Source organism: Cygnus atratus, chromosome 1 (genome assembly GCF_013377495.2).
Source record: "Cygnus atratus isolate AKBS03 ecotype Queensland, Australia chromosome 1, CAtr_DNAZoo_HiC_assembly, whole genome shotgun sequence".
Lineage (NCBI taxonomy): Eukaryota > Metazoa > Chordata > Aves > Anseriformes > Anatidae > Cygnus > Cygnus atratus.
This window is the reverse complement of record NC_066362.1, coordinates 196,868,575-196,884,509: the sequence shown is the minus strand read 5'-3', so window position 1 is coordinate 196,884,509 and position 15,935 is coordinate 196,868,575. Positions and strand designations below refer to the sequence as shown.

Sequence of the window (15,935 nt, the reverse complement as noted above, 5' to 3'; positions counted from 1 at the left end):
GCCCTGGCAGACAGCTCCATGCCATGCAACGGCTCCGGACTCCCCCCAAAGCTGGTTGGTGTCAATGGGAGCTCAAACTGAGAACACAGAGGGTTGGGAGGCAGGAAAAGGGGATGGGGAAAAAGAGATTAACAAGCCTGACCTGAGCAGATGAAGTGTCATAGGAGAAGGAAGGCCGCAACTTTTAGACACGTGAATGTTTTGTGCTAGGGCTCACAAAACATGAGATCGGGCCACTCAGAGCTTGTTTCACTGCTGCTGTGGAGCGTGGACAAATTGGATCAGTGTCTTTTTTTTTTTTTTTTTGAAAAAGGAATCCTCCTTGAAAGGTTCATTACCTTGCCCTGTACTGATTTGCTTTCCTAGTCCCAGAGTAATTTTGAAGCTTCCTTTGCTAACGTGTCATATTCTTGTACAGAGAAACATTCAGGCACCGACAGCAAAATTTCACTCTCCTCCCTTGCCCTTCAGCTCTGCTTCTGCCCTCGGCTCGTGGTGCTGGCCTCTGACATGAAGCTGAGACCGATGGTTACCACATGTGCCTGGAAGCCCAGGTGTCCCAGGACCCAGCAAGGACCAAGCATCGGTGAGAAACAGCCCAAGAGAATGAATTTGGGCATTAGCACTGGATTTCCTGGCTGGGACTTGCCTGTGTGTGGTATGCCTAGAGTCCTGTGCAGGTAAATCCTTTTTAAATACATGATCGCCTTCGTTTTTTAAAAATGTATGTTCAGCAAATAAGGAAAAAAAATAGAGGAAAAGCAGAAACAGTGACAGATCAGAAGAAGGCAACGATAAAATAATGACCCAGCCTTCACTGAAGGAGCAGTACTTACATCATTGGCAAGAAAAGAGACTGGACTGTCTCTTACCAGCACAACTTGGGATTTTTCCTAGACCACACACACTAGCAAGGAAGGAAGCAGGCCTTTTACATTTGTTCCTTAGCATTTCTAACTTCTAAAGAAATGACAAGGCCTGTCTTTATACAAGGCATTTCAAAGTAGTGCCTTTGCTGTACGGCAAGCCAAAACGTCACGTTAGTACCACATTTCAGAAAGTAAATAGGTAACTACTTCTTAGGCAAATAGGAGGAATACTTTGACCTCTGGAACCGACTGGTGACTCACTGAGGTACTGATGTCACACGGTTGCTTTTGGTGAGAAATGGCTCCCGTCTGTATTCTTGACTCAAGCAAAGTCTCCCAGGGATAAATTTTCCAAAGCACTCCAGAGATTTTAGGCTGCGATCCAAAAATCCAATTAGGTGCCCAGTTCCCACTGGTATCAGTTCAATACAGGAAAGATTAGATACCTAGATGCTATAAGCTAAAAAGATTTGGACTCCAAGCTGCTCCCAGACTGATCGAATGCTGGATGCAGGAGAGGAATCCAAGGGTACAACTCACCATCAAACACAAAGAAATAGTGTTAACTTTGCACGAATGTTTCCTTTCTAAGGTTTAATTGCTCTTCATTTAATTCTAATTTCCTTAAATAATCTTCACATAAGCATGCAACAGAATTACGTTACAAAACGTTACAGTGGCACGTAGACATCGTCACTACCAAAACGTATTTAGAGCTCAGAAACAGTCAGAGCATGAGTCAAAATGTAAGAGATGACCAGGAGAGCCTCCACTTTCCTGCCTTGCCCACAACACCCTGTCCTATTCATTATGATGCATTAAGAACATAAAGCAGTGCACATACCTCTGTTCTTAAAAGTTTGGTATACTCTTAATTACTCGTTGAAGCAGGCCGTTAAGGATGTGTTCTCCAATATGGGGTCCCAGTTCAGCAATCAGCACTTGAACTGAGAAGCATTTAAGCATATGTTTAAGCATATTCTTCAAGTATTTTCCTGAACGGGAGCCTGAGCATTCACAACCGCACGCCCAGCGTACGAGCACCCACTGCCTGCAGTGACTGGCCACAGAGCCCACTAACGTGCTGTCAGCTCACAGAAATTTTTGCTCTAAGTCTCTTGTGACAACGATGCAGGAGCTTTGAGCTCATCCTTTAGAAACCGAAGGAGAGAGCAGACTCGTGGTCATTAGAACCCCAGCTGAAGCAAAGAGAGAGGCAGCTAGAGAGGCGGTGCAAGGGAAGACGAGGAGCACATGTGGAAGCCATGTGTTCAGCATCTCTCTCTTAGCCTGGCCCTCTGGCCCTTTCTTCCATGCTAGGAAAACAACATCACGAAGCAGAGTCAGGAGCATGAAAGGAGAGAAGGGAGGGGGATAACCCAGGTGAGAGAACGGCGGAATGGCTAATAGGGCTGGGGAGTGGAGGAGGGGGCGGCAGAGAAGGACTTTGCTAGGCAAAGGGGATGTGTGTGACTCCTGTGACCGAAGCAAGCGGCGTGAGGCCGTGCTGAAGAGTCCTCCTGACCTGTGTTGAAGAGGCTGTGCTTAGATGACAGGCTGGGAGACCCGAGCACAGACAGTACGTCCTCAGAGGGCTCTGGGAACCACATAAAGGGCCGTTTCAGTAACACATCGGCCATCCAAACGCAATCGCCCTTCACGGGTTTGGCAGAACGCGCACACATCCAAGGCAGCAGTGAGGGGGTTATCGACCTCAGTAGCCATCCTGGCTCTGCCAGGGCCCCTCAGATGTATCGTGTACGGTACAGACGTAGGTTAGAGGCCTTACACAGGGTTGGTATATATAGAAACTTTTAGAAGTACCTACTGTTTACTCAACGGACTGGATTGACTTCTGCGGAGCTATTCTGGTCCACCTGTAAATACGCGGACTGAAAGGCCTTATGAAAAGCAGTTACTGCGCCTTGGCAAGTGGCACTTTTCAAAACCTGAATATCTCAGGTCATGAACGCTGGGGTTTTGTTTTGTTTTTTAAGTACCCAAAATGACAGGATCGTGTTATGCAACTGCTGGATGCCAATTTTTATTTTATTTTTTGCCAAAGCTGTTTCCTGCCCCCCCCCCCAACCCCCCCAAGCCCCCTGGGGCTAAATGAGCGTGTGCTAAACTTTCGGTACAAACTGCTGCTGGGAATCGCCCCGCTCCTGAGGCCTTTGCTCAGATGAACAGCGAGGTCTGCGTGGCGAGCGGCCAAGGCCACGAGCGAGGGGAGACTGCAGCGCTCCCAGCCCTGCTCACACGAGAGCCTCACAGATGTCAGCCCAGGTGTGCCTACCGGATTTTTTTTGGCTGCCGAGTGTGACACTAACAGCATCCGAAGGGCTCCAACAGCCAGGGCTGAGCATGGGCTGGGGACGGCACTCCCGGTGTGCTCTCAGGTTCGGCACGGGCACCGAAAGCAGACTGTGCCTTCAGGTTGCCCCAGGCAGGGCACGACTCGCAGGATGGTCTAGACGGCCCCAAAGGGGTGGCTCCGAATAACTTCGCCTGGAATCAGTCATTATCTCTGGTCTGTAAACTCACGGCTTTGACGGAAAGCAAGAGGAGTTTGTGGTAAAAGGGAAAAAAAAGCAAGGGAGGCAGGGGGATGGGGACAGAGCGTGTTTGCAGCTGCCAGCCATCAGGTTTCAACTCAATCAACAAGACCGAGTTCCAGCTCCCGAGAAAGAGAGCTTTTGATGACATATTGACACAGCCTGAACTACAGTGGTCCAAGCGGCAGCGCTGTAATTATACGGGTTATATTTAATACTGCACTTGGAAATGAAGGTCTGAAACACCGTGACTCTCTCTCTCCTGAAAAGCTGGCCAAAATCTGTCCTAGGAGCCATTATGGTAAGGCACTAAGTTGGTAGGAAAAAAAGAAATGTAGGAACTCGAATCATTACGAAAGCGGATCATGTGGCCAGCAGCTCAGGTCTGCTGGGAGCCGTGCAGTGAGGAGGAAAAATGAACGTGAAAGGAAGGGCAACTGGATTTGTAGGAAAAATGGAAAATAGTTTTTAAAAGTATAAAATTAACTGCGTTGAGGAAATAAGTCAACTGATAATTAATATGCTACTTACTCCTGAATTCAGCTTTACTTTGGTAGTACATAGTGGGCTTCAGTCAGGCTGAGGCCTGTTTGTTGAACAAAGACCAAACCCTGGAAATACTTCTAGACTTGCTTAATTCTACACATCTTGATTTCAGCGTGATTACCCATGTGTGCACAATTAGGCACACGCATAACTATTTCCGGGAACCGGGCCACAGAGGTAAGCAGCCCAATGTTGAGGACCAAGAGTATCTAGCTTAGAAGGACACGGAATCGAAAGCTATTGGAGAAGCGGAGTGAATGCATTTCTTTGGAAAACAGAATAGTTGACTACAAACTGGCATAATCTACAGAAATAAAGAGCATAATCCTGCATTAGGCTGATGTTCCACAGTGCCACATCCATAGTATTTCTCACAAACTGTTTCAGGAGAGGCCAATCAGATCAGAATTAATATTGGAAAGCTCAGATGTTGAGATACTATAACAGTGAGGGGAAGGGAAGGGAAGGGAAGGGAAGGGAAGGGAAGGGAAGGGAAGGGAAGGAAGGAAAGGAAAGGAAAGGAAAGGAAAGGAAAGGAAAGGAAAGGAAAGGAAAGGAAAGGAAAGGAAAGGAAAGGAAATTGGGAGTGTCTGGAGATGGTTTCTAAAGCAACAGAACCCTAAATAAATGGTCTGATTTTCCAAAGTGAAAAACATAAACTGAACAGCCCATGCAGCATTTTCGCCAACTGTCACTGGGGTGGCATTTCTGAAATCTGGTGGAATGACTCATCTCAAAACAACAACTGTTGCCAACAAGGTCTTTCCTCCAGGTCTAGTTATTTGAATGAGAGAGCTGTAAAGAACAAAAACAGAAAAGTCAGAGGCAAATCCTTGTCTTGGGGTTCAGCTCTGAAGCTTCCTCTGAAGCCATCCACTCACCGAGGAGCCTCCCCAGCCCGCTGAGCAGGAACGCAGGTGACCCTCTGGGTCAAGGAAGGCATTGGCCCTGTTGTAACGAACCCCTTGCCAATTAAAAGAAATTCATCATACTGCACCTAGCAACCTCATCTCACACCACACATACGTACGGCACGCATCCTCCTGAGCCCTTCTGCCCTCCCCGTTAGAGATTTCTCAGGATGGCAAACACTACTGCCAACAGGTAGCACGGTGCTGGAAGGGCTTGAGACAGACACCCCTGAATTCAGCGCGAGCAGAATTAAACACAGCCCCATCCGCACAGATAAGCACCCGTCTTTGGCTAGTACAAAACACAACAAATTCAAAGACGCCTGCTGAAGCAGTGTTGTTTTGCTGAATAATTTATATCCCTGAGACCTCTGAAAATGAGCAGCATACACTTCAGCGCTGCAATAGCTATTCAGTGGAGACAGTGCACATTGTGTTCGGGAAGCTCATTGCTTAAACACTGTTGCCATGACTATAAGAAAGTGATTATACTATTGTTTACAAGAGACTCTCGATAACTCATTACCACCCTAGCCAGAGTTTTGCCTCCAGTCAAAAATTTGGGGAGGAAAAAAAAAAAAAATCTCATGGGTACAATTAACTTTGTGATCAAGATAACTCCATTAAAAGACTCTGAAAATTGAACACATCGTACAGGGAGGAATGAAAATAAGTAAGAATTACAAGTGACTCTGCACTGCTGACTCTCTGCTTTTCTGACTATTTCATTAGTTCATTGGTAAATTCCACAGAGAAGAAAAGTCCTGCTAACTAAATAACTGTTGTAACTCGTTTTCAAGGAAGAAATGATTTATAGGGTAAGCGCCAATGTAGGAGTTAACTGTGATGAGTAAGTCTGTAAAACAGACCACTTGGTACACAGTGTAAGGAGAAAAAGACTTTAAAAATCTGAGTAAATGTTTGGGATTATGAAATTATGGCTTTCCAGCGTCCTGGAATGAAATCAATACCTAGAGCACTCAGTTCTGAATCCCCTAGTGCACATGTCCCGTACACGACCTCTTTATCTCAATAGTGTGTTGATGATCGATAGTTTCCAAAACCGAGAAGTTACTCTGAAGCTGTCGGAAAGTCTTCCTCACATTTCCTAAGGACAGTAACAGGCCGCAGAACACAAAGCGAGGGGATGATTAATAGAGCGCTGGACTAGGAGTCAGGAAATCTGGGCTCTGTTCCCAGCTCTGCCACTGACCTGCTGTTTGACCTTGGGCAAGACACTTGACCTTTCTGTGCTTCTGTTCCTCTTTCCATTCTTTGTCTATCTTGTCTCCCGAGGCCCTAAGGTATGCAGGGAAGGGCACGGTTCTCACTGGGTGTTTGTGTAACACCTACTGTGGGGAGGTGCCTGAAGAGCTCTGTAATAAAGCCAGGGTACCACAGCGACGGCTGTTGCACAACGGCGTGTTTTGTTTCAAAGCTGAGTAGCCAAGATGAAACTTCTTGGGGTTTCATCTGCGTGTCCAAGACCTTACCGTCTCTTTCAGTCTGCTTCAGGCTCAGGCAGCAGGTTCATGGCTTTGCAAGAGCTGCTTCCTTGCTGTGCCTTCATGCCGATTTCTAATAGGTTCTAATTTCTCTGCACCTTCATTCAGCTGGGCTTACAAGCACATCACAACAAATGAGTGGCACAGATAAAAATAGCTACAGGAGCCATTTCTGAACTAAAGGAATTTTGTCAGGGAAATGGCAACACCCGTGTGTGAAGCCACGGGCATGATGTATTTACGAATTAAATCGATTTATATATAATTCCTCACTAAGTGTGTTGGAATTTTGTGCTTGTTCACGTTATTCGATTAAGAAATACTTCTGAGCCTTCCTCCCACCCTAAGCCATAGACATGAACCTTCCCCTGTTACTACAGGATTGTTCTCCTACCAAATGGCAGGCAACATGTGCAGGACAAAGCAGCTCCCACCTGCTACTTACTGCTGGGGTGCAGCTGCAGCCTCACCAGAAAGCAGATGACTTTGGTATACGCTCTCAGTTCCAGTCCCGCTCTGCACCCGGCCTGCTGGAGCATCAAATACACGCAGCGCTTGGACGCAGCCGACTTAATTGGGAGACTAATTTGAGTACAAACTGATGCAGAATGCGGAGCAAGTGAAGCAAGAAAGTAGGAAGCATAAGGGGCACTGCCACATCTCGCACTTTCATCGTGAATCTTGGGCAACACGCTGCCTCAAATAAAAACCCAGCCGGGAGTCACATCATTATGTAAAAGACTCATTTGAGTTTATGTTTCCAGTCCTCAAACCTGTGGGACAAAGGCTGAAAAGGTGATTTGAGTGCACCTCAAAGGCTCAAAACACAAAAGTCAAATAAGAAGAATCCATCAACACATATACATTGCCTGCAGCTTTGCCAAAGCAAACGTTCAGATATCCTGTCTCAGGCTCCATCAATAATGAATTTGGCTTCTAAGCCATAAAATTCACCATCAGATCTCAATGCGCTTTACAAAGGTGATAAATAGTATTTTTCATAGAGGAAACTGAGATTTATGGAAGTGAAATACCAGGAGTAATCTGCTGAACAGATCCTAGAGTCAGAGTAGAAACACTGGGGTTTTAGTTTACAGTGCGCTCACCTAAGAACTTTTGCTTGAGAGTTGTAGGTATTTTGTGTTAGGTATTAGTGTTGGCACTTCAGTACAGTTATGGATTACTACCTGCATCTACGAATACTTTGGAAGAACTTGACAAGGTAAGACAAATTCACAGGTTGGCTCGCAAGTGGCTATGGGAGGCTTTTCATGGGAAATCTGGGGTGTAAATAGTTTGTGCTTTCATGTAAAGAAAATAAAAAATAAATAAAAAAATTGTCTCTTAATACTGTTAAGTTGAACAAGGGATCCAAATTTCAGTTGGCACCAACTCCTTCTTTTCTGCAGCCAAGCCCACTGCCTCTTTCACTGCTCAAAGCTGTTCCAAACCGTAGCAGCATGATATGGGTAAGATCCTTGTTGGGTTTGCAGCCACGGACTCAGAGTTGTGGAAAACACCAACCTGCCACGAATCCCATCAGCTTCATCCTGCTGCTGCTGGGAGTAGGTCACGCAGGGAGCTGCTGCCATGCAGACACCAGAGAGGCCAAGGAGCCAAGACCTTGTTCCTCTTCTTCTCTTTGGAGCAGCCAAAAGGCTAAAGCTCTTCCACGTACCTCGTAACTGACCGTGTGCCCTGTAACGTGCTGCACAGTGGTTTCTTTAATCACCTTCCAGCACCCCATAAAAGTGATGGTGTAAAGTCACTGTGGTGTAGAGTTGGGCCCCCAGCAGAGACTGACTTGGTGCTGCCTGAAGACCTCAATAAAGCATGGAAGGGAAATAGTGGCACCCGGGGAACACGTGCAAAGTCCCAGAGAAGCTTGCTGGCAGAGCTGCCACCTCTATCCCAGTGCTCTGTCAGCTGGAGCAGGCTGCCAGCTTCCAGCAACTCCTACGCCACACCTGAGGTGCAGCATACATGGGGCAATGGGGATATCACCCCTCCCAAAGGTGTCGAGGGGACCGTGGTGGAGCCACTCTGTTCAGTGATTAGACACGGGTGAAGTTTCAGTTTCATAAGCTCGCAGACTTGATAAGGAAGGCAGACTACAACTGGCCTCTGAAGATGGTATCTTGGTAGAAAGGACCGTTGCCAGCAGTTAAGAAGAGGAAGAGAAGCATGTTATGGTCTTTCTGAACCTGCTAACTGACTAACCTAGTTGTGGGGTGTTTCGGCCACTGCAAGCTAACCGAAGACCACATACACCTTCTGCAGGCAGCGTTCATTGCCAGGAGAGAAGAAATAAGAGTGAGATAAGTCAAAGTTTCAGCAAAGCAGCTTCTGGGTCTGACTCAGACATACCTTTCTAAGGTTCAGATTTTCCCACAGAGCGACTAACTTTTTTGCTGGAGTCACATTTCTCAGCAGAGAAGAAACAGAAGCTGTTTCACCATCCTTCATCATGGTGCTACACCCAGGGGACTCAATTTGAGCACTGCAGGGGATGTGAGAGCAGGATCAGAGGACGAGCTGTACTAGTCGGGGAAGTTAAGGGGTTGGCCATGGGTTGGCCTCGGGGACCCCGTCACCTCCAGGCAAGCTGTTCCACTGCTCACTGTCTACAGAAACTTCGGTGGCGGAAACAGTCTGTTAGACAGTTTCAGAATGGCGGAGACTTTCATTAAATGCATTCGGAGGTTAAAAAGCTTCAAAGTACACGATTTGGCTGGAGAATTAGGGCTGAAAAGGCTCCTAAACTAGCAGACACTTAACAAGTTCACTGGCTGAACTTTTCATTAATTGATAACCTTTACGCAGCCGCCAGGGAGTCTCCTTGATTTTGGTGCAGAGAACGCTCTCGGAGCCAAGGGGAACTGAGACGTTCAGTGGTGCCCAGGTCCGTCCTACCCACACGGCTCCCAGCAGGCAGCAAGGCCCGCGACAGCAAATCAAAGTTTTCTACCCACAAAGGCAACGTGACTCATTTTGTCTGACTGGGCTACAGAAATTGTCTCTATCCAACCCAGCTTTGCTCCCACAGAAGCCCCAGGCAGCGGTCTGCCACCTCACAAACAGAGCGTTGCGTCGTGTGGCACCAAACTTTGCTCATCAAAAGATCCCAGCCTTCACGGAACGGTCCGCGCTGCAGTCCCCTCTTGTTCACCGCACCCTAACACCACTTCACCTCGTAGCTGGTCGCCTCATCCTGTTTGCTTTCAAAGAGCTTCCCAAAGCTACGTACATCCAGAACCAGAAAATGCGACTACTTTGCAGGGTACCCTGGCAGGCCAGTAGCAAAGAAGGCAAAAAACTTGGGATATGGGGGAAGTATAAAATCAGGCCACAAATACCAGTGCACAACCCTTCCCCTTGAAATACCTGAAGATTTTTGATGCCAGCACAGGGCAGTCCAAACCTCAGCAAGTACAGCACAGATCATTAAAAAAGTTATTAGGAAACAATGCCAGGATTTCTACGCGCATTTAAAGGATCTCCACATACACCAACCACCTAAATCAAAGTTTTACAAGCAAAACTTGGCTCTCGGCACCACCCGGGCAACCCTGTCTCCCAGTGATGTCCTCAGGGGACTGAGACAAACCCATGCCTATTCCAGGTTTGGACTGCTGTTGATGAGAATTTAGGGGAGCAGGGGGAATTAGTCCATTTCTCTCTTCCTCGCCTACACCGTCTTTGCAGGACTGTTTTCCCTTCTTTTTTTTCACCTGCTTGCAGACTACATCTGGGGAGCAGGCCGCATTCGCAGTCATTCTTCTGAGTACAGAAAATAATAACAATCGTTATAACAATAAATTCAGCGCGACTTGGAGAGGGATAAAAGCAGAACGAGTCACCTGGGACTGGTGACAAACAGCACTTAACACACTCGGAGGAAGACATCGGCCACCAGGGTGATGGCTGCAACGGAACAACCTGACCAGAATAACACAGCGATGCCTGTGAAAGCGAGCTCCTCGTTTGCAGAGAGCGAAATGAACGTTGCTCAGCCTGTGGCAGAGGAACGAAGGGAAGGAAGGGCCGCGGGGGATTTGCAACTGCAGCGCAAGAACTTTGGTATCACCAGTTCAATGCTTAACCCGCTGAGGAATGCCCTCCAGAGCTAACTGTTTACATATAACACAAATAATATAAACAGCTAAGTGCTGGAGGGCACATATATACGTGCAGATATATGTATAAAAGACAGAATATTTTCTGTTCCACTCTGCACCATGAAAAGTAACACCACCAGATAAATAAACACACGTCAGCTCATGGGAAATGCAGGGAGGCAGAAAGCACAAAAGCTTTCCTAGCTGTGTCCAGAAGAATAAATTTATCTTTCACATGCACCCACACCCAGCAGTCCAGCTCAAAAATCTGGTCTCCACTCTCCAATGAGAAACTGCTGCTGCCAAAGCTGCTTGCTCAAAAATCAAAGTAACGCTGCCAAATTGAGCCCAAACCCAATCCCACTGAAAACTCTTTCTTCTGCCGGTTTTAAACTGTCCGCTGGGGACAGATAATTATCAAATAATAGTATCAACAGCATCAGATTATCACTTCAGACCCTCTGATATGTTCAAGTGAACGCTGTTTCAAATGTTATCGAGTGTCAATATTTACTCTGGAGTCCAACTGAGCAAACGACCCATCCAATGCCACTGAACATGGCAGGCGCGCTCCTAACAAGAGCAGTGGGATCTGCAGAGCGAAGGAAACAACCCAGCTATTTTCAGCAGAGGAAGCATGGGGACAATCTCGGATTTTGCAGAACAAAGAGTGCCCTGATAGCCAGAACTCCCCGAAGAGAGCCAGGACTGCCTTCATGCTCGTCTGTGTGTGGAGCTCTTTTTAAACTGGTGGAGCTACAGCAAGGCAGGTGGAGCTTTACAGTCCCCCCGTGGAGTCAGAGATGTGTCAAATCTCACATCCTCAGTGTGAGACTCGCACAAACGCTCTCGTCTTGTGCCTCCTCGTGCCAGAGCTGTACCTCCCACGACCGATGCTCAGAACCGCTATGTTCCAGGACCCCACGCACCTCCGATGTGCCATCTGCTCCGAGCAAGAAGTCTGAAATTAGAGGAATAACCACCGGCGCAAGCAAGTCTTCCGCTGGATCTCCCCTTGGGAAACACCCCCAGAGGATGGATTCTGCTGCCTTAGAGATGGTTCTTCCCTGTACGTTTATAGTGCACAGGGCAACTGACTTTCTCTGCCTCATCGTTCCACTTTCAAGTGCCCTTGGGATAACTGGCAGAGCAAATTCCTCCTCCGGCTACAGCCAGAACAAAGCAAGACCCCGTTATTATCCTGGCCCATCACCGCCCCCTGAATTTTCAAAAAGAGGAGCACAACGCTGGGCTACCTGCTGCCCGACCCTCAACCACTCGAATTCATCCCACTCAGACATGGTGTGGTTTCCTTTTCCTTTTCAGCATATGCAACAATGTTCTAAGGGGTGCTCGGTAAGGGGAACATGTGCCTCCATCACGCAGAGACGTGACTTTGAAGCGATGCCTTTCTCTGTTCCTTAATTAGGCAGCCCTACCGAAGCAGCAAATGAAGAATGTCTGTGCCGAGCACAGAGTGGGAGGATCAGCGATGTGCAGCGATACCATTACAACAGCGCTGCTTCATGAGCCAGCACTTCTTCAGTGTCAAAACACGGTCCGGGGCCCCAGATGTCATGTTCGGTGAAGTCACGTACCTTGTCAGCAGGATTGCTGAGCGCGAGCATGCAAAACCGAGGGGGACTTTGTCAGCTCGCTCCCTCGCCAAAGACACGCGTGCGCGGAGCTGTCGGGGAGGTGAGGCAATGTGCAAGGTGGAACGGGGGCAGTGTCCAGCAAAGAGCAGGTTTAGGATCTCGAGCGAAACAAGGACAACCTCTCTGCACTGCAAAGACGAAAACCTTTCGGTATTTTCGTTGGAGTTGTTTCATTTAGCCGTTTCGAACAGCTGCCTCCAGCTATTTCGTAATAATAGTAACAACTAGTAAAGAACCAAACCAAACCAAACCAAAAAAAGCACACAGGCCTGTTCCCTGACTTCAGATGTTCCCTGACTTCAGAAAGCAGAGTTTGCTGGGATGTACGTTATTATGCAAAATCTTTTTTTTTCTTTTTTCTTTTTCCTCGAGACAAGCATGAAGCGTTTCATTAATACGCACTGGAAAAATAAGATAATGGCTTTCCTGATTGCGATGAGAAACACGGGGAGATTTGCTCTGAGCACCGAGTCAGGCCGAAGCGCCCCCCTGTTATCGCGTTAGCCCCTCACATCGCCGCCCTCCCAAACGGTGCCGCAGCCCCCAGCGCCGGGAGGGCTGAGAGGGGAGAAAATAACCACCAGGGTCCCGTTTTAGAATACGCCAAGCACTGAGAAAGACAGGTTTATGTCAGGAAGGGAGGGAGCAGTCTATTTTGGGCCGTTCGAATAGCAGCCACGGGCCTATCAGGGGGCAGTCGCTCCTCGTACTATTTCACGTGTGTGCCGGGAACACATGCCGGCGGGACGCTGGAGGGAAAGGCAGAAAGCCTGGTACACGAACGGCTTGTCATAAAGTAACAGGAGGCAAGGCTCTGCCTCCCAGACACCTCCGGAGCAACTTCGAGTTGGAAAAGGTCAACGTGCCATCCGCAGGGTGCGGAAAACTCTTGTACCTTCTCCCTGGGAAATGTGCTGGGTGACAGTAATGAACCGGCCCTCGCCGGTGGGGCTCACGGGTGCGAGATGGAGCTTCAGGAGCTCTGCTTCTGCAAGCACTTGTCCACCTCAGGGATCATAAAGCTATGTATGCCAGGGGCACCAGCACGCGGTGCTCGCCGCTGCCTGCCCACCTGCAGCACAGGTGTCGACCCAGGAGGCACAAAAAAAGAGCGCAACACCTGAGGTGCGAAACCGTGGGCACGGCTCTGAGCATGGACTGTAGATTAATGCCACCTTATACTGCTGCTCGGAGACGAGCTGAGGCAGCTTGAAGCCCCCAGAGACCTTCCAGGCACGGGTGTCACCGCCATGGTGGCATTTGTGGTGTCACCTCCTGGTGGGACGTCATGAGGGCACGCGAGGGGCTTTTCCAGGGGTGTCACCACCATGGTGGCACCTGGGGTGTCTCCTCCTGGTGGGACATCCTGAGGGCACTCGAGGGGCTTTTCCAGGGGTGTCACCACCATGGTGGCATTTGGGGTGTCACCTCCTGGTGGGACGTTACGAGAGCATGTGAGGGGCTTTTCCAGGGGTGTCACTGCCCCAGTGGCAAGGGCACATGAGGGACTTCAGTGCCTGCGACCCACACCAGGGGTGTCACCACCTGGTGGGACATCACGCGGGCACTCGAGGGACTTTTCAAGGGGTGTCACCACCATGGTGGCAAGGGCACACGAGGGACTTTAGTGCCTGCGACCCGCCCCTGGGGTGTCACCACCTGGTGGGACATCGCGAGGACACTCAAGGGGCTTTCCTAGGGGTGTCACCACCCCAGCATCGAGTGTGCACGAGGGACGTTTGCTCCCACCCCCCGCTCCCACCAGTCCCCCGCCACCGCCACCCCCCCTCCCCTCAGCGCCCCAGCCCCGCCTTCTCGCCTCGCCTCAGGGCTGGGGGTGTCCCCGCGGGGCCACGCGTGCCGCCCGCCCCCCTCCGCCCGTCAGGGGGCGCCGTGACTCACCGCCAGCAGGGCCGAGGCTCGCTGCTCCCCCGCCGCCTGCTCCCCGTTGGCGCCGCCGTTGCTGAGGAGGTGCTGGTGGTAGTCGGGGGGCGCGGCGGCGGCGGAGGACGGGGTGGCCGCTCCTCCTCCTCCTCCTCCTCCTCCTGCGGCCGCCTTGGGGTGCTTGGCGGCCTTGCGGGCCCCCTGCCCCTGCTGCACGAGGTGGAGGAGCTGCAAGGTGCTCTCCCGCTCGCGGTCGGAGCTCTCGGCGCGGCCCCGCTCGTAGCGCCCCTCGCAGCTGAGGTGGTGCTGGCGGCACACGGCGATGCGGGCCCGCAGCCGCTCCACGATGGCGCTGTGGACCCGGGGGGCCGCCGGGCCGCCCCCGCCGCCCCCCAGCAGCCCGGCCCCCAGCCCCGCGGCCTGGGGGGGAGCCGTGTCGCCCATCGCCACCCCCCGCCGCTGGTGGCCGGCCGCCTCAGTGCCACATGGAGGGGAGAAGGCGGGGGGGGAGGCCCCGCGACCCCACACCGCCAACGGCACCGAGAACCCCCCCTCCCCGTCACCCCCGACCGGGGGTGTTTTGGGGGGAAGAAAGAGGGGAACGGGGAAAAAACGGGGGGGCTGCTAGGGACGGGCCACCATCGGCCGAGGGGGTCGGGGACGGGCTGAGCCCGCGGGGGGGGGGGGGGGTGAAAGGGAAGGGATGGGGGTCTTGAGTGTGGGGGGTGGCACACGGGAGAGGGGCAAAAAAATTTAAAAATTAACCCGCTGCCTCCAAAAGGGATCCCCGGCCGAAAGGAGATCCCCCTCGGGAAGGAGTGGGGCTTGGCAGGTTTATTGGTTTTATTTCATTTCGGGGGCTGGGGGGGGTCGTTCCTGCAGGGGGAAATTTAGGCAGGGAAAAAGGGGTCGCGGGGCTCAGCGGCACGGAGCCGACACCCCCCCCCCCCCCCCCAAAAATCTTCCAAGGGCTGGCGGAGCGGGTCGCTCGCTGGCTTGTTATTATTATTTTTATAAAGTCTTCAGTAGATGTGCAAATAGCCGGGGAAGGAGGAGGAGGCTCGGGTTAGTTTGGTCTTTGTGCGGTCTCCGTTCTCCTGCTCGCTCCGCGCCGGCCACTCTTGGGTTTTCGTGCAGGATCCAAGTGTCTGCAGCTGAAGGGCAGCTCCTCCGGGAACGAGAGGGACGGATCCCCGCTCCGGAACAATGTCAGGCAGTGGACTTCCAGAGCACGCTTCGCCTCCGGTTAATCCAGCCGCTGGATAAAATCCGTCTTGCTTTCAGCGCTTATTTCCCCCCTTAGCAATAAAGCAGCGAGCCGCCAACCCAAGGCAAAGAACTCCTTTCGCATACTTTCCCTTAGACTCCCGGCTACCGAATAGTTTCAAGTACAGTTTCAAGAAAAGCACGAAAAAAAAAAAAAAAAAAAAAAGAGAAGCACAAAAAAAAAAAAACAACAACCAACCACCAACCAACCCTTCAAACAGCGATCACGAACGGCGAGTTGCACTTACAAACTTCCAGCATTTTGCCCCCGGCACGCTCCGGCCACTTTTCCTTTGTGTTTTTTTTTGTATATTCCATCCCCGGCCCGGGGTGGTGAGGTGGTGGTGGTGGATTGGGGGGGGGGGGGGGGGGGGGGCGGGTTTGCGGTGGGTGCTGCCCCGCTTGCTGTCTCCTCCGCTCGCCTCCGGCTGCCGGAGCCCGCGGTGCGTGCGGGGCCGCGGTGCGGGGCGCTGCGGGGGCGGGGGGCGGGTGGCACCGAGCGGCCGGGCCGAGCGCCGGAGCCTCCCAGCGGCCGCGCAGGGGAGGCAGGCGGGCGGGCGGGCGGCCGCCCCGCCGGGGAAGGAGAGGGAAATGTCGCCGTGCCGACCTCAGCCCGCGGTGGG

General features: G+C 51.1%; 1 protein-coding gene and 2 long non-coding RNA genes across 3 annotated transcripts in view; 1 reads left to right on the top strand and 2 right to left on the bottom strand.

The window, feature by feature from the left end:
- MAML2 (mastermind like transcriptional coactivator 2) overlaps nucleotides 1-14,490 on the bottom strand; it is a 212,277-nt gene extending 197,787 nt beyond the window's left edge. Inside the window, exon 1 of the mRNA XM_035542447.2 lies at nucleotides 14,065-14,490. Within this exon, the coding sequence (XP_035398340.2) occupies nucleotides 14,065-14,490 (426 nt within the window). The remainder of the gene's footprint in view (nucleotides 1-14,064) is intronic.
- On the top strand, nucleotides 14,205-15,385 carry LOC126913261 (uncharacterized). The gene is made up of 2 exons (XR_007708110.1): nucleotides 14,205-14,281; nucleotides 15,184-15,385. It is a non-coding gene; the product is annotated as an uncharacterized LOC126913261 (long non-coding RNA).
- On the bottom strand, nucleotides 14,876-15,639 carry LOC126913262 (uncharacterized). Its single transcript, XR_007708111.1, has 2 exons — nucleotides 15,561-15,639; nucleotides 14,876-15,304 (listed from the first exon to the last, which is right to left on the bottom strand). It is a non-coding gene; the product is annotated as an uncharacterized LOC126913262 (long non-coding RNA).
- Nucleotides 15,640-15,935: the final 296 nt, after the last annotated feature.